This window comes from Camelus ferus, chromosome 17 (genome assembly GCF_009834535.1).
Source record: "Camelus ferus isolate YT-003-E chromosome 17, BCGSAC_Cfer_1.0, whole genome shotgun sequence".
NCBI classification, from domain to species: Eukaryota; Metazoa; Chordata; class Mammalia; order Artiodactyla; family Camelidae; genus Camelus; species Camelus ferus.
The window spans coordinates 45717938-45744705 of record NC_045712.1 but is presented as its reverse complement, the minus strand read 5'-3'; the positions used below and the strand labels follow the sequence as shown (position 1 = coordinate 45744705).

The window sequence follows — 26768 nt, the reverse complement described above, 5'->3', positions numbered from 1 at the left end:
CTGCGGGGTTTGTGGACGCGACTGAAAAGTGGGAGGCAGCACTGTTCACCTGACACACCCCGACACGCCCGGCTGCAGCCCAGGGCTGCGGGCGGCGCTTCAACCCGCTGAGTTCTGGATACCCAGCCTGCAACATGGCGGCCTGCCCGGCCATCTGCGCACGCGCACCTCCTCCGCACCCGCCAACCTGCAGCGCACGCGCAGTCCGCCTTCGCTCGCTCCCTCAGTCCCATCCCCACCCCCGCAGGCCCCGCCCCGCTCCCGTGCGCCGAACGCTCCATATCCGGGTTCCCGCCGCCGCTGCCGCCGCCTCGCTCATTCAGCTTTGCCGGCAGCGGTGTGATTCCCGACCAAGATGGCGGCTGTGGGGCGAGTCGGCTCCTTCGGTTCCTCAACGCCGGGATTAGCCTCGACTTACACGGGCGGCCCCCTGGCCAACGAGCTAACGTCGGGCAACGGCGGCGCCGCAGCAGGCGACGACGAGGACGGGCAGAACCTTTGGTAAGGACCGCGCCCCTCCCGGGGTCCCCGCTGGCACCCCTGGCCCCGCGGACGCCCCCTGATCGCGTGCCCGCCGGAGCTCGGCGCCCGGCCCAGGCCGCAGCGTTCTCGGCCGCCCCCGCCCGGGTGCGCCGATGCCGGGGCCATCCGTTCCTCCCGCGCTGCGGCCCCGGCCTCAGCTGCGCCTTGCTCCCCGCCAGGTCCTGCATCCTCAGCGAGGTCTCCACCCGTTCGCGCTCCAAACTCCCCGCGGGGAAGAACGTGCTGCTGCTGGGTAAGTGGCCCCCGCCTCGCTCCGCCCTGCGCGGCCCCTACCCCAGCCTGGGTCCCGGCCTGCCCGCCCGCGTTCTGGCTCGCTTTGTGAGGAAAGCCGGGCCTGGCCCCGCCCCGCCGCCTGACCTGTAGCTGACAGCTAGGGGAAGAAGGAGAACCGGGACCCCTGCCCCGGGACCCTGCAGGGACCCGCCCTCCCCAGAGCTCTCTTCCTCCCTTGGGTGTGCGGGGGTGGCCCTGACAGCCTCCCCTGGGAAGGACGGAGAGCGATAGCCCATCTGAGAGATTCTAGTGGTTTGGGGTTTACCTAGAAAATAAGGACGGTCTTTCTTTCATGACAAAAATTGGTAGCAGGAGGCTCTACTCGGGACCTCCGGTGCAAATGGCATGACATTAATATTTAATAGCGGGCTCTTTGTGTAATTGACAGAGAAGCTAGAAATGAGACCTGGTAGTCGTGATAAATGTTCTTATTTGTTTCAGCTTTTACGGGTACAATGGGCTTGTGTTGCAGCTGCCTTTTTTAACTGCCACTTATAATTATGAAATTTGTAAAAGGCAGTAGAACACCTTTCTAGTTTAGTCCCATCAGCCAAATGGATGTTAACAGGGAGAAATAGTTTAATGTCTCATCTCCTGATTGTTCTGTATCTCTACTCTCTGGAAGTTATGTATTTTGTTTCTTTGCTGATTCTAGGGGTGGTCGTAGAGGACAGTGAGGGAGAACAATTCACAGGTTCACGTTTTTGCAGGCTTAGCTCCGAAGTCATTTAGAGGAGAGATTTCCTTCATAGACTGTAGATGTGAAATTTTGAAGTTTGGCTTATAAGATGATGGTTACATTTTAAAACTTCGATATTGATGTCTCAAGAGGTTTTTTTTTTGTACATTTTAAAACAGGAAAGGAAACAAAGAAGTCAAAGGCTACTTGACAGGGTCTGCTTTTAATGGGAATGTTTAGATAGAACCAGATTACTAATTATTTTTCATGGACTGCTGCCAACCTACAGTATATGATTCTTGACGTTATTTGAAGTTACACGGAGCTTGTTGAAAAATTAGTTTTACCTGTTTTTAATGTGATTGAAAGTACCTATTTGCAGATTAACCTGGGTTTAGTCATGACCCTATCACATACTAGTCCTGTGATCCTAATTAAGTTTCTTGACATCTATGAGCCTCAGTTTCTTCATCCTTAAAACGGATTTTACAGAAATAATAATGCCTACTTCCTAGGGTTATGGGGAGAACTGAGTAAGATCATGTTTGTGAAGTGATAACAGCACCATGACATTTTTTGATGGGTTTCTCTTAACTGGATTAGAAAATATTTTATCAGAACTCTAATTATTGACTTAGTGCCTACATAAGGGATATTTATAGGACAGAGAGAGATTAGGATCCAAAGCAAAAAAAGAAAAAAAATCCAGGATATGTCTTAAATTTACTAATTTAAACAAATTACTAATAAATACTAAACGAAAATGTGACCTCACTGAAGTGGGTTTTTTTTTTTTTTTTTTTTTGGAAGTATAGTCAGTTTACAATGTTGTGTGAGTTTCTGGTGTACAGCATAATAGTTCAGTCATACATACATACATTCGTTTTCATATTCTTTTACATTATAGGTTACTACAAGATATTGAATGTAGTTCCCTGTGCTGTACAGTATAAACTGAAGTGGACTATATTTTAATTACTCTAAGTTAAATAAGACTTCTTTTCAAATACTGCCATTTTGTAAAGAATAAGATTCCTGAATTTTGTTTTCATTTTATGAGTTCCAATTATTCCTATGCATTAGTTGAGTATCTACATGGTTCTGTTTGTAGTGAAACAAAAGTGACAGTTTTGCTCATTTCTTGACATTCCTAATTTGCACTGAAGGTTGCACAGTGCTTTTTTTAAACCCTTTTTTTTAACCTGCCTTTGCCACTGGCATGTGGCTGAATGTACTTAGAGGCCCTAGACTTCCATCCCTCCATACTTAGAATAGATTAAATTTCCTTTTTTACAAACTTAATAGTTCGTAAAACTCCATCTAATATCAAATTACACAAGCTTGAAATTAAAAATTTGTATACAGTTGGGATTTTCATCAAAGTGCTTTTCAGCTTTGGAAGAAGCTAATAACAGATTTTTATACTGATTACATAAATAGGATTAATCTTCTAGAATACCTCTCAAGATTTCTAAGAGACATTTTACCATCACATGTTATGGCCTCATTCAGTTTATGCTGGTGGAGGGAAGAAATACGTAAGTAGGGACTGTGGTTTTCTTCGTTATGAGTTTGAAGTTGCTCAGCAGGAGGATGCTTGGCCCTAAAGTCTTTCATGAATTAGGGTGATCTCTGGAGTCCCATATTTAATAAAACAAATCTGAGACTATAAAAAGGTTTTATATTTCCAGAAACAATGTAGACTTAGGAACCAAGGCCTATGTACCCTAAATACAAGTTGCGGTTTAACCAAACCTTGCTACTTGGCTTCTCTTCCCACTCCTTGTGGATGAAAAGAGTGAGAACTAGCAATGTATGCATGTGTCTGAGCCATTCTCCTAGCATTTTCATACAAATCTTAGTTTACTTCCTCTGCCCCTCTTCTCTCCTACCCCCTACCCCCAAATCTGGGAGGTGGATGTTCACACTGATTTATAGATGAGGTACTAAATTTTAGAGACCTCTTAAGTGAGTTTTCTGAGGTCACACAGCTGTAAGGACCCTGTATTCTGTGACTCTGGTGTGGCTTTCCAACTTGATAGAAGTTCCTTCAAGGGAGAAAGTGCCAGTTACTCTTCCTACTGCGTAACTTTTAAAAGGCTATCTTTGAGTGAAAGTACTAGTAATTATTTTAAAGTGAAATCCAAATATTCATTGGATTCTGGGATGTAGCTTAATGAGGGACACCTCTGTTGCCGTGGCACTTGTGTTTAAGCAGTTGGTTACTCTACCTAGACCTGACCCCTAGTGAAACCCAGAAACACTATTGCATTAGCATTTAACCATTCTCTTTTTTGAAAAGAAACCATTCTCTCTCTCTTCCTTGTGAGAAGGAACTTGTTTGTTTTTAATATTAAAGGCAAAGCTTCTTGAGCATGTATTTTAAGTAGGACTTAACTTATAAATGGTCCTTTTGAGAGGTTTTTCATCTTTACCCTTTATATTAATCAATTCTTACTACAGTGATTGTAATTATACATATTTTATTTTTTAATTGAAGTACAGTCAGTTTAGAATGCTGTGTTGGTTTCTGGTGTGCAGCATAATGTTTCAGTCATATATATACATACATATATTCCTTTTCATAGTCTTTTTCATTATAGGTTACCACAAGATACTGAATACAGTTACCTATGCCATACAGTAGAAACTTGCTGTTTATCTGTTTTGTATATGGTAGTTAGTATCTGCAAATCTTGAACTCCCAATTTATCCCTCCATTCCTCTTTTCCCCCCTGGTAACTGCAGTTTGGCTTAAATTAATAAAGTATTTCATTGTATATGTGAGCTGTTTGATTTCACCCAGGGAAGAAATCTAGTCTGTATTTTTCCCTGAAGGCAAAGTGTGCAGCCAAAAAAGTCCCACAAAATGCTGATCATCACCAGAAACAAAACTAGCTTTTATTATGTTTGAATTATTGCAAGTAGAAAATCTCAAGAAATACACTGTGGAACCAGATACCTGTTCAGAGAAGTAACTTACTATTATTACAAGGGTAACAATAGTTGCTCAGTAAATAAATGTTGAATCGGTGATGACCACCCTTTACTTAAAAGATTCATGGTTATTTCAGCTAGAGATACAGTCTGAACATAGGTTTAAGAATTGTCAAGAGTAGTTCATATATTTCCCCCAGTGCTGCTGTCAAAAACAGAAAACAGAGCTGGAAAAACTACAGATGTAGGCTGATTAGAGTGGTCATTCAGCTGATATGAAGGCCATGTAGGAGAATGTTAGCAAAAGCACTTTGAAAAGTGCAAAACTGACGGGAGCCTTGAGTTAGAAAAAAAAACAAGACTCAGGTTCATAAGGAACTCTGTTACTATTAAGTGAGTGACCAAGGACTAACCTTTTGGGGACTTACTTTTGTAAAGTCAAGGCAATGGCTGTTAGAAGGACCTCACAGATTGCCTCTTTATTTATTTGTTCGTCAGACATTTATTAGAGTATACTGGGCATAAAATGCTTTGCTGGGTCATCTGGAGAAAACAGGGCTTGCCAGGAGTTGGTCCCTGCCCTCCATCCTGTGGGGAAAGACTCAAAGTATATAAAAATCAAATAAGTCAGTATGAAATAATTGCTAAATAGATTACATAAGATTTTGTGGAAAATGTGATATCTGAGTAAAATTTTGCCAAGTAGGATGGGGAGGAGTATCCTGCAGGCTGCAGGACTGAGAGTGTGTTGCTGTAGCTAAAAACCTGGTGAAAAGGACCAGGACGTGGCGGAGCCTATCTAGAGGCCCTAGGTGTGGGATGGTGGGCACATTACAGCCTCCTAACCTGTCTTATATACATACAGCGCCCTGATCCTTTCGTACTTCTGGGGTTAAAAGAACTAAGAGAAATGTGTTAAACACCGTCCTCTTAAAATTGGTATTCACTATCTTAAACTAAGAAAATAATACATGTTTCTTGCCAGAGAGAGAGAAAAAAAGTTTTATGAGGATAAGAAAATGAAAATAACACGTGATCTCACCACCTAGAGGTAATTGATGTTATTTTTTTCTAGGTGTGTAAGTGTTTTGTTTAAAGAATATAGGCTCATACCTTATATTTTCAAGTGAGATTTTTTTTTTTATGTATCAGAGAGGGTTTTTTTTGCATGACAGTAGCTAAAGATTTCTTCCTTTTTAGTGACTAAATAATATGTATGGTTCTGTCATAGTTATAATTGATGGGTAAATAGGTAATTATTGTTACACCTCGTTTTCTACTTGCCAAGTATTATCTTTGGGATAAAATCTTATAAGTTGAATTGCTGGGTGAAAAGTGTATATATGTAAGTCTTTTTAGGTATTACTAAACAGTACTCTTGGGAAGCTGTACCATTCTGCATTCCTGTCATCAGTATGTGAAAGTTCTTGTTTATTTAGCACCATTGCCAACACCAAGGATTATTCATTTTAATCTTTGCCTTTCTGGTAGGTAGGTTAAAAATTGGCGTGTTAATTTAAAGGCATTTTAACTGTAGAATATATACTATGTTTGTTAATTAAGAACTGTTGTGTTAGTGTGACTTTAAACTTCTGGAGCATAGGAACTGTTAATAACCATTGGGATCAGCATTTGCTGGCCTTGGTTTATTGAATTAAACTCAGTGGTTTTCAGTTCATGTCTAGTCAGTCTGGAAGAGTGAGAGAAGTGATAAAAGATAAGTTCTGTTTTTTAGTGTAATGTGGATTGCTGAGTGATGATATTCAAAGATGGGACTTTGGCCAGCTGATGGGGTGGGGGTATCCTGTATTATGCCTGTGACTTGAGTGTTCTGCTGGGTGCTTTATTGTGATATGAGCATGTTCACTGTTTTGCAGAAGGGGACTTTGAACCCCGGGTTACAAGGCTGAGCTAGGATTCAGGATTGGGCTTGTCTGACTTTCCACTGTATGCTCACTCCTCGACATATTGGAGGGTTGTAGTCTTGAACAGCCATGCATAAATGTTTACTTACAATAACCGGGGGCAGGTGCTGCAGCTGGTTAACAGTTTCTCTCTGCCCTTGCCGGCTGAGGCAAGGGAGAAGATGCTCTTCGTGAGATGGGGAGCAGACCAAAGCCCCCCATCCTACCTGGGTCATCTGGATCACTTTTGGAAGGCTATCCGAAGGTCCAAGCCCAAAAGTAGTTCCAGTGACAACCCCTCGTGGCTCTTGTCATCAGAGCTTTCAGATAAAATAGGATGATTTATTTTATATCAAATTAAAAAATGTCAGTTTTACACTGTTGATATGTCACTTGGGTAAAGACGGAGTCTGGCAGGCTAGAATTCTCTCTAGTTTGATTATCGTGATGCTGTGGACCGTAAAGCTTCCAACAGAGGTTTGGAAATGTGAACCAGGGCTCTGCACAGAAAGCAGGCATCAGGTGCACAAACCTGTGCCCAGCAAGAAGAGTATAGTGCTTCCGCCTTCCACAAGGCAGGAGGGGACCTGGGAGGGAAGGGAGGCAGAGTGTATGACCTTTTGTCATCTCTGTCTGTCCTGAGCTGGGAGGAGAAGACTGGAGGCTGCTGCTCCAGGAACCACAACAGTGATAGTCCAGCATTGCTGAATTCAAATCCTGACCCTTCTTTAGCAAGTTACTTAATCCTTCAGATTATACTGTTTACCTTTTAGGATTATCGTGAGGATTATCTGAGATACTGTTTGTGAAGCACTTCCAGCAGTGGCATACACAGGAAGCGTTCGGGATAGCTGTTACTAACACTGCGTGCACTTGCTCATTTCTAGTGTATCACTGATCAAGAAGTAGTGAATTATAATGGTCATAGAATTTAAATCCATCACCACAGAGATTGTCTGGTGTTACCCCCTCTATTTAGAAGATAGGGAGCAAATGGAAATACTAGATTTACCCAAGTTCACACGGCTAATGGTGACAGTGTTATAGTTAGAAATCACATCTTCTAGATCTTCATGCTTTTAAGTCATTGATTAAATTGTCATGATAAAGTTGATGCATATTACATCCTGTTGAATTAGAGATTTGTTGGGGAGAACAGACAGTATTGCGAGCACACTTTTTTTTTTTTTTTTTTTTTTTTTACCGCTGTACTGTTTTGGTAACTTTATGTGAAGTTCCAGGAGATTTTCTTTTGTAATCAATTTGGTTTTCAAGTTTGAGCTGAGAAGTGAAAATTGATGGCTGTTACTACTTTATGGTAAAACTGAAGTTCTTTTAAGCACTTGGATCCTATACTTGGCTCAGAGACACTGACTTATTTGAAAAGGATTCAGACAGATAATTTGGAATACAGGCTTATGTGCTGTGGAGCGTTTCACTATAATTGGATCAACAAATCTTTCCTCCTTTTGGTCTATCCACTAGGGCAAGGTTTGGCCTGTAGAGTATTTTTGTATGGCCAGCAAGCTTAGAATGGGGTTTGTTACATTTTTAAATAGTTTATTTTTAAAACACCTTTTAAAGTATACCTTCTTTAAGAAAATCTAATAGAAAAATGCAAATTTAGATAAAATGTTTAGAGAATAATTTTAACATGGTCACTGAAGTATACTTTATAGAAGGATTTTCTTCTCAGTCTATTTAAACAGGAACTCTCTACTTGTATAAGTGTATGTTTGCAGATCATTAACTGTTTGGCTGGCACACTTAAGGCTGGTGTGTCTGTTTCACTACCAGCTAAAGGCCAAGGAATGGAAGATAAGGCTTTCTTAAAGTACACAGACGATAGGTGGATGAATTATTTTGGCATTGTTTGAAGCCACACAGGCCCCATTGCCCTACTTGCCACTTTAAAGGTTTATTAATTGTGATTTAAAGGTTTATTAAAATGAAGTATGTACGTGGTTTTTATTTTACTCAAACTGTTAGGCTCTGTGCTTTGTTTTCCAAAAATAACGTGGGATTTAGTGACTTTTGTATCTTCAAACAGTTTGTCTTGGCTGTGGTAAGGCGCTGAATACTGACAACTTGGTACAGTGATGAGAAAGTTTTCCTAAGTTCAGTGAATGAGGTGTGCATACTATGTATTGATCTGTTATTGATGAGAGGTAGCCATGTGAGTTTTATAGATATGAGTGATGAATTATTGTAATGGATTGTGGTAAAGGCCCAGGACAAGCAGTGACAGGTGAGGTATAGTTATGAAGATGGAGACTGGTCGTGATTAAGCGAGATGAACAGGGTAAAGGATCTATGTGTAGGGCAGGTGCATAGAGTCAGTGTGCATCTCTGTAGGAGGATTGGGCATGGACCTTGCACTGTGAAAGGAGCAGAGTTAATAGGCACTGGGGGTGCAGCGGACAGCAGAACACAAAGATGCCTGTTCCTCTGGAGCTTTGAGGGGTAGGAGTGACTAAGTTAAAAACAAAATTATGTTAGTAAGTCCAGTGGAGAAACATAAAACAAGAAGCAGTAGGAATGTTGGGAGGTTGTGGTTTTAAATGAGGTGGTTAGGGACAGCCTACCTGAAGAAGTGATATTTGAGGGAAGGTAGGAAGAAGCTTAGGCAACACATAGACTTCTGAAGAGAGTATGTTCCAGAGAGAGGGAACCGTGGATAAAGGCCTTGAGGTTGGAGCCTTATGTAAATAATTATGTGAGTTTGGGGGAAGATGGCAAGATGATGATACTGCTTTTGTGCATATTGAAATGTGAGTTATTTATGGGACATCCAAATAGTGATGACCAGTAAGTAGTTCAGGAGAGACTGTGGCTGGAAGGAAGTCAGTGGGTCACCAGATTATAGGTGGTTTTGAAGTCTTGTGTGGAGAGTCCCCAGGAATTACGTAGCGTGAGAAGGAACCCTGGGAAACAGATGTTGGGTAGGGATGGAAGAGCAGCCTGCAAGAGAGGCTCAGGACCAGCCACCTGAAGGTAAGTGGCGGGACAGGAGAGGGTGGTGGTACTGTCTCTTACTGTCATAAGAGAAATCTTGTTTCTTTTCAAGTTACAGAACAGACTGACTCCTTTTTGTTTTTTTTTAAGTTAATGAACTATCTTTTAGAGCAGTTGTAGGTTCACAGGAAAATTGAATAGGAAGTACAGAGAGTTTACAAACATCCCTTGTCCCCATAAATGCACAGCCTCCCTCTCTGTTGACATCCCACTCCGTGGTACATTTATTATAATCAGTGAACCAACACTGACACATCGTTGCCACCCAAAGTCCATAGTTTACAGGAGGGCTCGTTTTTTATGTTGTAACATCATATGGGCTTTGACAGATGTCTGATGACTTGTATATACCATTATAGTGCCATACAGAATAATTTCACTGCCTGGAAAATCCTCTGCTCTTGCCTGTTCAGACTCTATTAATAAAGTTTTCACAGATCTCACATGGTGATTTAAATTATTTTCATTATGTCTAATGCTCATGCCTGTTGAGATGACCAGATACAGATACTTAAACTACAAAGCCAAAAACAAATGATAAATTAAATGCCATAAAAACTATAGAACTGATAAAAGTTTAAATTAGTAATCAATATGATGAATGATGTTTTGTTGAAATTAAACACCAGTGTGAACTTATTAGTAAACAGAAGTATATGTATTTTACTTTTCACCAGTTAACTTTATGATTTCCATTTTTAGCATGATCACCATGGGACTCGTTGTCACTGTCATAGATACTATAGTTTTCAACCCAATCTGTTATTTTGATGAACCATTTTAATAGTTCACTGCTTCACTTCAGAAGTGGTACTGAAAAATAAGTACTCATTTAATGATAGATTCTTTATTGCCTAGTTAAAGCTACACTCATCGCTATAAAGTGTTGGAACATGTTTCAGAACCCGTGTGACCGCTACAGTTGAAAATAGTACTGGCTGCTCTGGGACACTTTCTTTTGAGTTTGGCGGGCCTGTGTGTCCACTCTCTTTTCTGTCTTCCACTCGGCCTCTGCTTGGCGCAGAAGGATAGCAAGCACCAGTGCAGAGGTGGACACTGCAGTTTTGTGACAGCATTTAGATGTAAAGATGATTATTCAGAAGATCCAAGATGTATATAATTATTTTAAATGCTTAACATGAAAATGAAAATAACTTTTAAATTCTCAAAGAACTCATGAATCTCTAGGAATAAGTCCTTAGATCCAAGAAATTCACTTTTATTAAGTACTAATACCATGATACTGCTAATAACAAAATAAGTCCAAGGAACAGTACTATGTAGTATTTAAATAAATTCACAGTATTAAAAAAAAACTCTCACTGAAACATTGAATAGCCAGTTTAGTTTTAAACTTTTTAAACTTGTGCAATATCTTGTAATAACCTTTAATAGAAAAAATATGAAAACAAATATATGTATGTATATGCATGACTGTATATGCACCAGAGATAGACACATTGTAATTGACTATACTTTAATTTAAAAAAAAAAAAGCTTGTGCAAATTGTGCACATGATTTCTTGCTGTTGATTTTTTTTTTAAGTCTACAGTTTATTTTTGTCTGTTTTCTCTACCCTTGTTTTTGCCCAGCTTACTACCTTCAATCCTCACCCCTCTCCCTTGCTGCATATTTCTTACGGCTTCACGGTTCTGGTGAGGCTTCAGTCACAGTTCCTTGCCTTGGTCAGTTTTGATGTCTTATCTATCCTCTACCAGTGGCCCATGGGTGTGCATATAACCCACACTGGGCCAGTCAAGAGTCTTTACCTGAGAGTCTTCAGATTGAAAGTCTTTTGTTCCTTGTAGGTTAAACTGGGTTGACATAAGAGTTGAGCTTCCTAAATAGTACCCACGGAGGAAGCCATTTGTAATAGGATAAAATTAACTTAATAAGAAGAGTAGAGCGACTGGGCAAGAGAATCCTGGAGGTGAAGCCTGCATCTTCACCCTTGCAGTTACCTAGTTATCTCCCATCAAATTACCCTTTTGGTTGAAGCTAGTTCCAGTTGGGTTTTTCACTTGGCACACTAGAAAACACCTTTAAATAATCTGTAATAGAATTTTAAAGATCTGTCCTTTTTTACAGGTGAAGATGGAGCTGGAAAAACAAGCTTAATAAGAAAAATTCAGGGAATAGAGGAGTATAAGAAAGGAAGAGGATTGGAATATTTGTACTTAAATGTTCATGATGAAGACAGGGAGGGTGAGTGTCCTTTGCTTGTAAGTTACCTGAAGGCTTTCCAAGTTGCACTGCTGTCTGTATTAATCTTTGACTTTTCTGAATGTCATGTTTTACTGGGAGTCCTGCTAGTCAGTAAATAGTTATGTTAGGGCATGTTTTTATTGATTTGGAATTGGAATTCCTATAGTGGCATTTTTAAACTTAAGGCATTCTGGAGTGCAAACTTTAGCTTTCTTGCTAACCTTAAAGAGTCTGAGTTTTTCTGTTCATTTTTCACCAGATAGTGAAATAATAGTGTCTTGTGATTATTTTGCTGACTCTTTTTACCTTCTCATTTTTTGACATAAAAATGTCATCTACTTCCCAACTTTTCTCATCTGATCAGCCATTTTTTTCTTCTATAGATCGCTTGCCTTCTCATTTTTGTATATAATATCTTTAATATGCATGGCTCTTTCTGCTGATGGTAAGAATAGAAACATGTTATTTTAGTCTGTGGTTTGGGATTGAGAAATATGAAGTAAAGGATGCTGATAATCTGTGTTGACATTTAAGTCATTTTCTTGAATATTTGTTAGGACTTCACTGAATTGGTAGACGTAACCCAAGTAGTTGAATCTTGCCAAAGGAAACATCTCCCGTGGGGATGCCCTAAAATACCAAATAGTATTGTTAGTTGGATGGTGAGACAGTTCTATCCTGTTGCCTTGGTAACTTCCTTTTGTCTGTTGTAGATCAAACAAGATGTAATGTGTGGATCTTAGATGGAGACCCATATCACAAAGGCCTCCTCAAATTTTCACTGGATGCCATTTCTCTGAAGGACACTCTAATTATGCTGGTTGTTGATATGTCAAAGCCTTGGACTGCTTTGGATTCGTTACAGAAATGGGCAAGTGTTGTTAGAGAACATATTGACAAATTGAGAATTCCTCCTGAAGAAATGAAGGAAATGGAACAAAAGTGTGAGTAGTCTAGAAAATATAGATTTCAAAGGCAAAATGTCCTAGCTGACTATGATAATTGTTAAGAATTTTTTCACTTTGACCCTGGCTTAGTGAAGGAAACATAATGTGAGTACTATTTTTGAAATTCAATTTGAATGATGTGCTAGGTTTTAATATAGGTTTATGTTGGAAACACATAATGGCAGACTTTTCCCCTTTGCCAAAAGGTCATATGTGTTCATTTTGGAAAGGAGTTTTTCAGTATTAAAAAAAAAATGTGAATCTTTCTTCAGCTACTCATTTTCAGTAGTTTCATTTCTTAGTAAGTAGAACAATCTTACTAACCTTGTCAAAATGAAGTATGTCCATAAAGATGTTAACAGCATAAATATAAAGATGTTAAGCTGGTTTTATTATTTACAAAGTACATAATGTATTTTGAACATGCTCATGTAAGTTGGAAATGTTCTTGGAAATTATGAAAATGATATGGGTCGTTTCTAACAAGTTGTAAACCAGTTTGTCACAGTTCTTGATTTCACTTAGAGCTCCTCATTTGTCAGTGTTGCACTTTGCTTAAGCAAATACACAGATGGTATGCTGCTGTTCTTGACTGTTGTTTGCTGGTAACTTTTAGGGGAAATTTGACAGCTTACTGGAATTTATATGCAAGGAAACAGTAAAAACTTAAGGGAATGTATGTCCTAAATCATTGAAAATATGTCTCACTGCTTTTAATGTATACCTTTCTTTTTTCATTGGCCTGTTGCTTCTGGGGCTCTTCCCCCTAAGTTTATGCTATAGCAGTGGTTCTCAGTGTGAGATCCCAAGACCGGCAGCATCAGTGTCAGCACCGCTGGGAGCTGGTCAGAAATGCATATTCTCAGGCCCCAGCCCAGACTGCTGAATCAGAAACTTCTGGTGCTAAAACTTGAGAACCACTGTTAGATTTCAGCCTCTGATTTGAAGGGTCATAGCTGCCAGAGCTGCTAAAGTTATATGCAGGCCCCCGTGTTCCTGGAGGAACCTCGCTCACCTGTTCCAGACTCCCTCTTCCTTGACCCCATGTAAGTGTAGGACCGTTTTCCTCGTTTGCGGCTCTGTATAATACTCCCTCCTATACCGTCTCAGTCTGTGCTGTGGATAATGTGTTTCCATATTTGTGCTTTTGCCTTTAAACGCGAAAAGCAGTCTTACAGTAAGGAAGTCCCTGTGTGTATCTCTGATTGGTTCCTTGAGAATTCCTTGAAGAGCAATTACTAAACCAAAGCATACATTGTTAAGGCTCTTGGTAAAGTCAAGTTAACCTTTTTTTAGTGAAGGTTTTGTCGGTTTAGCAAATGAGTTCTACAAATTAATCAGTATTGGTAATATCTCATATGGGGGTTATAGAATAAATACGGCCCAAGCTTGCACCTAGGTAAAAAGGAGAAGAGTCTGGAGAAAGGAAGTTAGTATTAGAAAGTCATCTGGGACTGTCTTTTAAGTTGTGGAGTCCCCAACACACATATTTATTTTTCTTTTATCCTTTCAGTGCCCTTTGTGAATTAGAGGGTAGAGAGACAAAGCTCATTTGTGACTTGCCCAGAGTAATTTACACAGACTGAACCAGGCCTGCATTGAACCCCACTCTTTGGAGCTATTCAGTGTTTTGCCCTGCCTGCTGAAAATTAATGTGGGTCCAGTATTTCTGTACTGTCTTTGAAATAGATTTCTCTAACCCTTTTTGTTTCCTACACAAGGCTAAATATGAACTCCAGTAAAATATGTATTTAGATGATGGCAGAGAACGCTGCCTGCTGAAATAAAAAGCAATTTCTAAACTATGTATAAAATTATTTACTTTGATTTTCAGTGATTAGAGACTTCCAAGAGTATGTAGAGCCAGGAGAAGAATTCCCAGCTTCTCCTCAGAGAAGAAATACCCAGGAGGACAAAGACGACAGTGTGGTTTTACCTCTGGGTGCGGACACACTTACACAGAACTTGGGCATTCCTGTACTAGTAGTTTGCACAAAGGTTAGTTTGCTTCCTACAGATTCTGCTGCTGGTATTAATCAATGATGAACAACTGTTTTATTTTCTAGGCTCCTTTTGGAGTTTGATACAAGAGTTTTCCTAGATAACTTTTATTAACAAATAGAAATAATAGTTTAAAATATTGAATGATAGGCACATGTTCGTTTTGTGATCTTAATCATAGTTTCTTTGAAGAAGAATGTTAATTCAAATAGTCTATTTGTGATCAAGTTTCATTTTCCTTATTTCAGTTGTATAGTCAGTATAATTACAGGTAAGATGATAATTATCAACTTTATGAAATATTTTTTCACGTTAACTTTTTATATACTAATACCATGATACTAGAAGATCATGTACTGAAAATAGACTTAATTTTTAATTTTAAAGACCTGTCAGTACTCATTATGTAAAGTTGATATGCAGCTATCAAGGGCCTTTTATTTATTTATTTATTAAAGAGATCCTGATAGGATTGCTGTTATAAAAACTCAGTTAATCTAGTTCTGTCACTGTATATACTTTACAATAAAATCAAATTTTCTTTAAGAATAATTGATAGTTCAAGTTCATCTTCTCCCCATTTGGTCCTAAGTATGTCTTTACTAATGTAAGCCATGGAATAGTTAAGAAAATGACAGAACATATAAACCCTTTTGAGATAGAAGATTATTAATTTTTTTTTGTAATGTGAAATTTGCACATTAATTTTAATCTAGCTTAAGTTTTACTTTAACAGAAATTATCAATAACAAAGGAATGGGGGATAGCGTTTAAAATAATTAACTCAAAGTCTGTTGTCTGCTTTTCAAATAGTGATTTTGGTGTAGTTAATTGTTACTTACACCTTTTCTGTAAAACTTTTTAAATTCTCACAATAGAATCCTTGTGTGTGGTTTGTTTTGGTTTTGTTTTGTTTGGGAAAGAGCTGTTTACTGCAGGTATTTTCCTCTTTTTACACCACAACTTGACCCATGAAAAGCTCTTATTTTCCAAAGGAAAAATGTTAAGCCTAAAGGGACCTGAATCAGTATCAGATGAGTCACAGACTCATAAAATTTTCAAACCAGGAGAGATCATCTGCAGTATTTCACAGAATCTAAGACACCATCAGTTCTACGGTTTAAGAGCTTTTAAAATGTGTAGGGGGATGGGATAATGTGTGTCTCAGGATGGGTGAAGAATATTGGTTCAGCTCAGTTTAAAGACCCTGTAAATTGAGATTCAGAGAGAACACGTTTCTTGCCAGTTCCTCATATTTCAGTTAAAAATGTCTTTACTAGACTATTAGTGCTTCACCAAAAGTGTCGTAAGTCAGCAGTATAATAATTATAAGTATCTCTAATAGTTTGAAATAAGTACCGTCAGTGTTCTATAAAATGGACAAAAACACTACATCATGTTTCTACAAGGAGAATGTTCTGCGATACTTATGTGCATATATACAAGAATTACACAGCAGATGGAACCCAGACTCATATCAGGTATAATAGACATTGTTAATTTTTAGATTTCTCGGATTTTTTGGTAGCAAGCAGAACTCAGAGTTGTTTCATTGATTGTACGGGCGACATTTCAAAAACAGCCTACAATTCCCCTTATTTGCTGTTGGTGAAATCGAAGTTAGGGTGTATAAAAGCACCAGAACAGAAATGGTCAGTTAAGCATCATCAGATAAGCAGAGAACAAAGAGGAAATAACGAGGGGTGCATACTCCCTGGATATAGAGTGCCTTATAGAACGAGAATAGATTTTAGATCTTAAAAACTTTGATCTTGGACACAGTAGTTGAGTTACCAATTATGACCACCATGTCTGATAGCGTATCCTATTATTCTTCATTTCTTTTTACTAAAACTTCCCATTGGTGTTCTCACCACATTCAGTGCATCATAGTCAGTGCTTTTTTTTTTTTAATTGAGGTATAGTCAGTTTACAATGTTGTGTCAATTTCTGCTGTACAGCACAATGCTTCAGTCATACATGGATATACGTATATTCGTATTCTTTTTCACCGTAAGCTACTACAAGATACTGAATATATTTCCCTGTGCTATACAGTAAAAACTTGTTCATCTATTTTATATATACCAGTCAGTATCTGCAAATCTTGAACTCCCAAGTGCTTTTTAAAGAAATAAAATTATTCATTCGTTTTAAGACTCCAGACAAAAGTCTCTAAATAGATAGGAGTAATTGATATTCTAGGTCCTACTGGTCAGTCACCGTATCAGAATGATAGTTTTGTGATATTTTTCCCACCCAAAATTGAACTGTTTAAGTCATTATATTATTTAAAGTTAATTTTATGTTGTTGTTGTTTTAAATTATTTTAACTCATCAGTGTGATGCCATTAGTGTGTTGGAGAAAGAACACGACTACAGAGACGAGCATTTTGATTTTATTCAGACACATATCCGGAAGTTTTGTTTACAGTGTATCCTTTTAATACATTGATTGTTGCAATGTACCTTAGCTGTTTGTTTTTTAAGTAAAGAAATTAAATTGATGGACTTTAGAAATTCCATAAACTTTTCCCCTCCTGCCTCTGGTTGGAAATTTCATTTTGTTCCCAAATCATTTATATCTAGATATTTTGAGATATAAAAGCAAGTAATGAAATATGTAACTTTGATTTGTTGTATTTAAAGTACCATGATTAAGAAAAATAATTATCAGACTTAATGTAGAAAATTCCGGTGAGCTTGGCTTTGTGAACCTTCTGATTAAAAACTGGTATTCATGTCTTGGGGGTGGACAGCAGGGCAAGATCCATGTTTGGATCTGTTTGTTCTTATTTTTAACATGTTCAGGATGTCATCATCTCCACATACAGTCTAATGCAATGGTTCCAAAATCTGGCTGTGCCCTGAGACTTTCTGAATTGGAACATTCCAAGGTGAGGCTGGAGAACCTGTGCTAAATTTTAAAAAAACTTTGTGGGTGGTTTTTGTGATCACAAGGTTAGAAAACCTATTGTAAGGAATCTGGCGTAGTCTGAGTTGCACGGATTAGATGAGCCAGTGAGTAACATTTGCAACTAAATGGAGGATAAAATTAGAGAAAGTGAATGCTTTTAAGAGAACTGCCTGTTGAAAATTTCAGACAGCTGGAGTGCACTGAAGAGAGCTGTTCTCACTCGGTCCTCTTGAATCAGATGTTTTGCAGTTGCATTCCCCAACCAAAGCTTTTGGGTCTGAAAAGTGAAGAAATGATAGATATTGGGAGTGGATAGAAACAATAAGTAATCTACACACGTTTGTAGTGCATTTTTCATTGTCATTAATGGACATTTAAGGACCACTTAGAGCCTAGCTGAATAATGAATATGATCCCTTGACACTGGTTGTTTCCCGTTTTTCCTTCAGTGCTTTGTCCTCCATGGCCCTTTCTCTTGGCCCTTTCTCTTCTCACAGCACGTAATGGCTGAGTTGGGGTGAATTCAAGGGCATTTGTCTGCAAAAGAAAACAAAAAGTGGGAGTAATTGAAGTAGGTGTTGGTAGCTTTTTTGTTATCTTTACAGATTAGAACATTTGAAAACAAGTCTCTTTAAATGTTTATTGAATGCTATACTTGAAAGTGTAGGTAATAGAGATGTAATCAGGAAGGAGACTGCTAAATTAATGACAGATCTTTAGTAGAGCCAGTTGATTTTAAAAGAATATAAAATGAGAAGTCACTTCAAGAGAGTGTGTGTTGGGGGGGGTGTGGGTGTGAGATTGAGTGAGGGCAAAAATTCAAAATCATCTCTATTTAAAAAATTTTAAAATTCGAATTATAATGCAAAATTTTCAGCTGTAGAAATCTTCCAAATTTTCCTAAATTGGTTCTCATTATGAGAAAGATCATTAAGGAAAAGTTCACATAATTGAGCTTTTAGTTAAGATGATGATGTTTGTTTCTACTGCGGTAAGGATTATGACAAGTAATATTTAGCTATACCACTTTTAGGTTCATAAGCCTTGGTTCATGTCCTAGAAAATATGAGCATCCCAGTTCAGAAGTTCAAACATTCTCAGCGTTTCCTCTTGGCCTAAGTCACCATCTGTCTTGGGACCCAACGGCTAGTGCTAAGAGCGTGGTCCTAAGCAGCGGTCTTAAGAATTTCTGATAGCCGCTCTGACCACATCTCTCAGTAGCCACTTTGCTCCTTTTTCTACACCTCTCTTGATCTTTCAGTCCACCTTGACATTTGGATAAAAGGTCGAAGTTAGAATCTGCTTTAATTACTATGTTAAACCTCCTGTGGGGTTGTGTTTTTATTAAGTTTTGGCGACGAAATCCATTTCTGCTGTGGATCGTTTCTGAAAGCTTTGCGATGGTACTTGATGATTCACCTTCTCTATTTAGTGGATCTCCCCCAAACCCTAATTCCTGGGGCTAGTGAAAACTGTGAAGTGCTAGTGCAAACCATTTTTGTTGAAAAGGCAAATAGTTGTTGATAAATAATACCTCTCCTTCGTGAAGTTTAGGGAGGTTAAAAACAAAAACAAGTTGCCTCTTCACATCCTTCAAACATAGAGATAGTAATGGTGCCTGTGACTAAATTTACCTTTACTTTCTCGTCTTGTGATTTTTGTCCTCCTAAGTTAAGTTGAATCAGTTATGTAGAGATTGTTTTATTTGCATTTTAGCCTGTATGTAAATATTTTGTAGTTTTGAGGTTCTTGATTACCATGTAATTACAGCTTTGGAAATTATTTCTGAAACTAATATGCATAAATGTTAAGCTGAGAACACAGAATTTAATGTACCTGTTCATGGAGTTTGTCCCAGTTTCTTTAACGGTATTATTCAGATGGTGCAGCACTCATTTACACTTCAGTAAAAGAGAACAAAAATATAGATTTAGTATATAAATACATCGTTCAGAAACTATATGGATTTCCCTATAAGATTCCTGCTGTTGTTGTGGAAAAAGATGCAGTATTTATGTAAGTACACTCTTAAGTATGTTGTTTTATCACGCATTGTTGCTACACACTTTGGTGCATCATCATTTTCAGTTTTGAGGTGAGACCAGAAGACTTTTCTATGATGAGTAGGTGAGACTCTGTTCATAGATTGTTTTATTTATAACTTGCCTTGATCTATCTATCATTGCCTTTTAGATTTACTGCTTGCCTGAGCCCTTTTCAAAAGGCTTGCTATTATAGCTAAACTATCTGTTGGCTACATATATCAGTTTATCTGCTTATTCTTTAATTGGTTATGATACATAAAGGGCCCAGTGAATAATTTAGACATGCTTTGAAAAGTAATCTGAATAAATTGGGAGGTAAAAATAATTACCACCCTCTCCCCCCAAAAAACTGTAATGGAGGTTTTAAAATCATGAAGATTAATAATTTTTAAGTGGAAATTAATAAGCTTTAACTTGAGCATTATAATAAAACTGATTAATTTTCCATAATTGGTCAAATTTCACTTCATAAAAATGTTTCCCTTAATATGATCAAGGAATGAATGAAACAATGACTCTATAAATGCTTGAGACTTACCTGTGCATTTCTTTCCAGTCCAGCAGGGTGGGATAATGATAAGAAAATAGGAATATTGTATGAAAATTTTCAGACGTTAAAAGCAGAAGATAATTTTGAAGACATCATAACTAAACCACCTGTCCGAAAGGTAACGGTTTTATTATATAGTCTCAATATTTAGGCTTTTAAACTGAGGGGGAAGTCTGTAATTTTAAGGTTGTAGGTAGAAAGGTAAGGGAGTCCTCTTTCAAGCTGTGAGCTTTCCAACCTGGAGTTCAGCCAGAAGCCAAGAAAACCTTGCTAAGATAATCACATTGGCTTCTGTCTGATGAGACAGATCTTGGTCTCCTGCGCAGTGTTTGTTACGCACACTCACCCGCAGCTGTCTGGGGGCTTCCAGGTTCCTAGGTTTAATTTTAGTCTTGACTGTTGTGTGTCATTCTTAGGACAATTAAATCTGGTTCCAGAAGTTACTCTTCTTTCAGATATCTTCATTTCATTAAGCTTAAGTGATGTTTTATGGTTAGATAGTATACATATTTCTGAAAAGTTGTATAAAAAATGAGGGTTTGCGTGTAGTATTTCTCACTGACTTTTAAATTGAACATGTTTCAGGAAAAAATAATTTTGATTTAACATATAATAAGATTCTTGATTACAGATCCAAACATTTACATTGAGCAATTAGAAATAAGAAAAGTAATGTCAAACAGAAGATCCGTTGGTGTGGTATTTGGTTTGGATGTCTATTAAGAGAAATGCAAACATCAAAAAAAAAAGCAGCAATTTTTCCTGTTCTCTCTTATACCAACAAAATTGTACTTTAAGTTGTTTTTTATGTATTTTACAAATATTTATTGACCCGCTGTTTAGGCACTAGGTGCTAAGTAGGAGGGCGATGCAATAGTAAATCTGTGTATCTGCCGTCTCTCAGGTGGTGGTAAGTGCTGTGCAAGTAAAGTCGGGAGGGCGAGAGGACTGAGGTGGGGAACGGTCAGTTTCAGGAGTGGTGAGGACATGTCTCTGATAAGAGGGGAGAATGTTTAAAGCAAAGGGAACAGAAAGTGAAAGTTCACGTGCCTGAGGCAGGGATGTACGAGATGGGGCTGGAGAGGCTGGAAAAGAGCCACCAGGAGGGCCAGAGTGGACGAAGACGGAGGGCGCCGTCAGGTCTGGTGGGGCCTCATCATTAGGCTGCAGTCAGGACCTTGGACTCCATTCTGAGCGGGATGCAAAGTGATGGGGGAGCGGGCGGAATTTGCGCAGAGGAGTGATATACTCTAGCTTCACCTTTTAAAAGGGTCACTCTGGCTGCTGGGTAGAAGATAGACTATGGTGTGCGTTGTACAGAAATAAAAGCAGGAGACACTTGCAATTCCTTTTTTCCTAATTATTCAGAGACGAGAGTCATTGTATTTTTATTTCAGCGAAATCAGGGGCAAGTTGCTTTTCACTCAGTTGGGATTCTGTTGGCCCCTTTAAGACACCTACCTGTTGTTTAAGCAGATTTTATAAGCGTGACTAATAAGCCTGTGGCTCTCAAGTTGTGCTGTCCAGTACGACAGCTACTAGTCAGATATAGCTTTCAAGTATCAATTAAGTAAAGCCAAATAAAATTAAAAATTGAGATCCTCAGTCACACTACCCACATTTCAGCTGCTCAGTAGCCACAGGCTACCATACTGGACACAGCACAGATGTGGAGCGTTTATATTATTGCAGATAGTTACTGGACAGCTCTGCTGTAGGGCCTGAGGAAGGGCAGCTCACCCATGTGAAAATGGTGTAGGGCGTGTTTATATTCCTGGTGTTTGTTTTCTTTTTTTAATTAATCTAGAGAATAAGTTATTAATGGTTTTAACATGATGTATAAGACTTGCTCATTTATGCATTGCTCATTTCAGTTTGTACATGAGAAGGAAATTGTGGCAGAGGATGACCAGGTGTTTCTTATGAAGCTACAGGTATGAAACTACGTCAGAAGTAGACTTAGTATGCTTTATGGTTAAACTGTTCTTGTTTTCTTTAAAAATTTTTCTTTAAAAATACAGCAATACATGCCTGAATGTCTAACCTAGAATTTGTGTGTGTGTTTCAGTCCCTTTTAGCAAAGCAACCACCAACTGCAGCTGGAAGGCCTGTGGTCAGTATTAGATTTTGACAAAATTGCTAAAACGCAGTGCATACTGTTTTAGTTCTTTTTTTCTTAATCATATACCTATCTCATATTGCTGTGCTTTGATATAAACTTGAATTAAGAATTCTGAAATTTGTAAGATTTAAAACTTCACTCCCTTTTAGAGTATTTAAATCACAAAGATGTATTTGGCAACATTCGTTACTGTGCTGATACATTCATCTGTTACTTTATAAATCCTCACAGCAGCCCTATGAGGCAGGCGCTATTATTACCCCATTTTGTAGATGGGGAAATGGGGCTTTGGAGGACACTGTGACTTGCCTGAAATTATACAGCTGGTAGGATAGGATGCAAATCCAGATCAGGACCCAGATCTGACCCCCAAGCTTATACTGGTAACCACCTCATTATTCAGTGTGTTCCTTTTCCACTGAAAGGAAACTCAGTATTCCAAAACGTGATGGGTCTCTGGTATTCTGGTAACGAGGACATGATTTTGTCCACGGCTTGCACTGTAAAGGGACCAGCAGGAGAAATGGGGGGACAGTTGCAGAGTAGATTCTTCTATAATAACTTTGGTGAAGTTGAAAGTTGCAGGGTTTTATAATTATGGCTTTCCTATTTTGACGTAGGATGCCTCACCCAGAGTCCCAGGAGGCTCGCCTCGAACACCAAACAGATCTGTGTCATCTAATGTTGCCAGCGTGTCACCCATCCCTGCTGGGTCAAAAAAAATTGATCCAAACATGAAAGGTACGTTTCTCTCTCTCTCAGAGAAAATGACAGGATACATTTAACAATAGAAATCCACCTAGAATCATCCCACCTTTTGCCGTAGCTGTTTTCATTTTTATACAATAGCTTCTAATCTTTGTGTCTACAGATACAGATACAGTCATTCTCCTAAGGCAGGTCATTGAAATTCGTATTTTTTTTCTATAATAGCTTAACTGCAGTTAACCTAAAGGGGAAAAAAACCATATGCAGATTAGTTATTTCTCTAGGAATAATTGCCATACGTGGGGTTGGTAGGTGACAGTTTGTACCTTTTTATGTCTTTTGATGATGTTTCTCAAAAGGATTATTCAGTTTACATGTTGTCAACATTGAGTGTTGCAGTTTCCCCACAACCCAAGTGGCATTCTTTTAAATATTAACTAGTAAGAGCCTTTCCGCCTAGTATTTCCTTTCTGTTTATATTTTTCTTTTGTGCATTGTCTATTGCTGTCCTTTCTCCATTAATCTCTTAGAGCTTCCACTGGTTTTCATATAGGATTGGGTATCTTTTTATGCTTGAAATACATTTTCTCAACAGTTACATTTTTGAAGAACCCCTTTCAAAAAGAAGATATATTAGCATCTAACACCTGTTTTAAATGCTTTTGGCCTTTTACTTAAAAATTAAAATATTATTTTTTATTTTGTTACACTCAACACTTTGTTTTATATTTTGCTCTGTATATGAGTAGATCAGAGAAGCTAAGCTACATAGCCTCAAAAAAATTAAACTAGACATGAATTTGGAACATTTTCTTTGTGTGATTCATTTTCTGTGTATGATTAGTGTAGTAATAATTTATAGGAAAATTTAATGTTTTGAGTTTTTAATCTTATTTTAATGTTTTATAGCTGGAGCTACAAGTGAAGGTGTCCTGGCGAATTTCTTCAATAGTTTGCTGAGTAAAAAGACTGGTTCTCCGGGAGGCCCTGGTGTTGGCAGTGGAAGTCCTGGAGGTGGGGCTGGAGGTGGAAGCAGTGGTTTACCACCATCTGCCAAAAAGTCAGGTACAGTTACCTGGCGTTTTTTTCTTCTTTCTTTTTTTTCTTTAAACAGTCTTATTGAGATATAATTTACATACCATGAAGTTTACTCATTCAAAGTGTACAGTTCAAAGTCTTAGTATACTTACAGAGGTATGCAAACCATCACCATAGTCTAATTTTAGAACATTTTCCTCTCCCTGAAAAGGAACTCCAACTATTAGCAGTTATCCTTCTCTGCCCTGAGGCCCCCCTAGGCCGCAGTCTGGTATGTGTCTCATTAGATTTGGCCTTTCTGGAGATTTCATACCAGTGGAATCTTAGAGGATATGCCTTCTTTAACATGTTTGTGAGGTTCATCCACGTTGTAGCATGTTTATCAATATTTTATTTCTTTTTATTGTTGAAAAAAAATCCATTGTATGGATATGGCACATTTTATTTATCCGTTCATCAGTTGATGAACATAGGTTTTCATTTCTCTTAGGTATATATCTAGCAGTGGAATTGCTGGATCATGTGGTAACTCTATGTTTAAGTTTTTAAAGAAGTGCCAAAGTGTGTTTTCCAAAAATACTGCACCATTTTACATTCCCAGCAGCAGGGTATGAGAGTCCCAGTTTCTCCGCATCTTTTCCAGCATTTCTTACAGTTCATCTTTTTTGTTTTTTGATGTTTTGTTGTTTTTGCTTAGCTGATTCCAAAATGTCTCTTTATTAGAGAGAGAGAGAGTGTGTGTGTGTGTGTGTGTGTGTAGTTTTTTAAGTTGAAGTAGAATTGACTTACAGTATTATATTAGTTTCAGGTGTACAACATAGTGGTTTAATATCTTTGTACATTACAAAATGATCACCACTTGTCTTTTGATTAGAATCATTCTAGTGGCTATGAAGTTGTATCTCACTGTGGTTTTGATCTGCATTTCTGTGATAGCTAGTGTTGGGAACCTTTTCATGTATTTATCAACCGTTTGTATATCTTGTTTGGTGAAATGTCTGTTCAGATTCTTTGCTCATTTTTAAATTAGGTCATTGATCTTTTTATTGTTGAGTTTTAAGTGTTTTTAATATATTGTTTGCTGGAGCCCAGTCAGATACAGAATTTGCAAATGGTTTTTCCCCTTGTGTTGCTTGTCCCTTTACTTTTTTGATAGCACCCTATGAAGCACAAAAGTTCTGAGTTTTGATGAAGTCATTTTTTTTTTCTTTTTGTTGGTTGTATAACTGCTCTTTAGACAGACTTTTCAACTCATTCTCCTTTTTTTTAATTGCACCTTCTTGCCACCCTTTTCACAAATACTTGCAGCTACCATTTTTGAACCTTTTACAGGTTTCTGGGTATAAATTGAATTACTTCTTGGCTTCTCCCACTCTCAGTGTAGATTATGGCCTTTCTCGGGACTGCTAATTTAATTACCACTCACTCATCTTCTTTCCAGATTCCAAACTTTTGTTGCTGTTTTCTGTTTTACTGATCCTGTTGTCCTGTGCCCTTTTAAAAATATCTTTATGGGATTAAATGGCAGGTGCTAGTTTTACTTCTGTTTAGTAACAAACCCCACAATTTAAAATGAGGAAATTTATTTTAAAATTAAAGATGTATATAACTTTGTATGTTAGATAAAGTTAATGAGACCATTGGCAATTTTTAAATGAGGAGACATTGGTGTATAAGATACTTATGTCTAAATCTTAGTTTCTTTTCCTTTAACGTAGGCCAGAAGCCTGTCCTATCAGACGTTCACGCTGAACTAGACAGAATTGCACGAAAACCAGTTACAGTTTCTCCTACAACACCTACATCCCCTACGGAAGGAGAAGCTTCTTGAAGATACCAAATAAAGCCATTTACTCAATTCTGGGATAATGTAAACTTGCCTCTGCCTTCTCCTTCAAAAGTGGAATTAGGGAGCTGGAGTGCTTTTTCAGATGGACTAAATTTGTCTTTTTTTGGTGTGTGTGGTTGCCCATTTTTATAAAAGGGAGCTATACAGAAGAAAAATTATTCTACACTATGTAGGATTGCTGTTTGCATTGCCACTTTGCATAAGGAAGTGATTTTGGATTTCAAAAAACTCAAATTTGTAGATCTGAAATACAGCCATGTGATCATATTCTAAATACTACTTAAAACATATAGGAGGTTTGAGAAGGGCAGAAAATAATATGCTTTGGGCATTTGACAGACTTGGACATCCAAGCTTATTTTAGTTAAGACTATTAAAAATCATTTTTTAAAATTATGTGTTAGTTTTTGCTGGAAAAGAAAAAAATGATCAGTTGTCAGATTTTCCACATCAACATAAATATACCACCACATAAATATACCACCACACATGGAATATTCTGAGGAAACTATCAGATAACATTTGATATGCTAGTCATTGTCTCAATCCATGATCCTGTAAGTTGTCATCAAGATATGACTTAGAACTATTGGGCAAGATTTGTTTCTTTAACTGAGAAGAAAAGAAAGCACACTGCCTAAATGTGTAAAAGAAAAATGCAGAGGTTGTTAAAATGTAAAGAGGTAACAGTCTTTGGATTTGTCTCTATATATATATATATATCTACCTATATATATATATATATATATATATGGCTCTGCCTTAATATACCCCTTTTTTGTTTGTGACTTTCAACTGTAATCAGTTAATAAAGTATTTATTCTCTGCATTCAGGTTCAAATAACTTGTTGCATTCTATTATATTTAAATTTATTATTTATCATATAAGATTTGTTCGTATTTGAAAGTGTTTGACTTAATAGGATTATTAAGCATCCTGCTCTTTCTTCTAAGAGACAAGTGAGTACATGAGATTCACTACCTTGTAAGTTTCCTTAAACTGGGAATTTACCTTGATCAATACATCTTCCCCC

At 37.9% G+C, this 26768-nt stretch overlaps 1 protein-coding gene across 1 annotated transcript; it reads left to right on the top strand.

The window, feature by feature from the left end:
• Nucleotides 1–243: 243 nt before the first annotated feature.
• DYNC1LI1 (dynein cytoplasmic 1 light intermediate chain 1) lies at nt 244–26575 on the top strand. The gene is made up of 13 exons (XM_032459353.1): nt 244–501; nt 702–775; nt 11441–11557; nt 12271–12501; nt 14339–14502; nt 16847–16940; nt 19303–19438; nt 20024–20135; nt 21892–21951; nt 22086–22130; nt 22760–22880; nt 23757–23912; nt 25604–26575. Exons 1-13 carry the CDS (start codon nt 356–358, stop codon nt 25714–25716), a joined length of 1569 nt encoding a protein of 522 aa, XP_032315244.1. The 5' UTR covers nt 244–355; the 3' UTR covers nt 25717–26575.
• Nucleotides 26576–26768: the final 193 nt, after the last annotated feature.

What these genes read in the sequence shown, in the direction of transcription:
- DYNC1LI1 (XM_032459353.1), top strand. Translation starts at nt 356, where the DNA reads ATGGCGGCTGTGGGGCGAGTCGGCTCCTTCGGTTCCTCAACGCCGGGA. An exon ending in GAAGGAAATGGAACAAAAGT is followed by an intron (nt 12,502 to 14,338) that starts GTGAGTAGTCTA and finishes TTTGATTTTCAG; the next exon opens with TGATTAGAGACTTCCAAGAG. An exon ending in CCGGAAGTTTTGTTTACAGT is followed by an intron (nt 16,941 to 19,302) that starts GTATCCTTTTAA and finishes GGTATTATTCAG; the next exon opens with ATGGTGCAGCACTCATTTAC.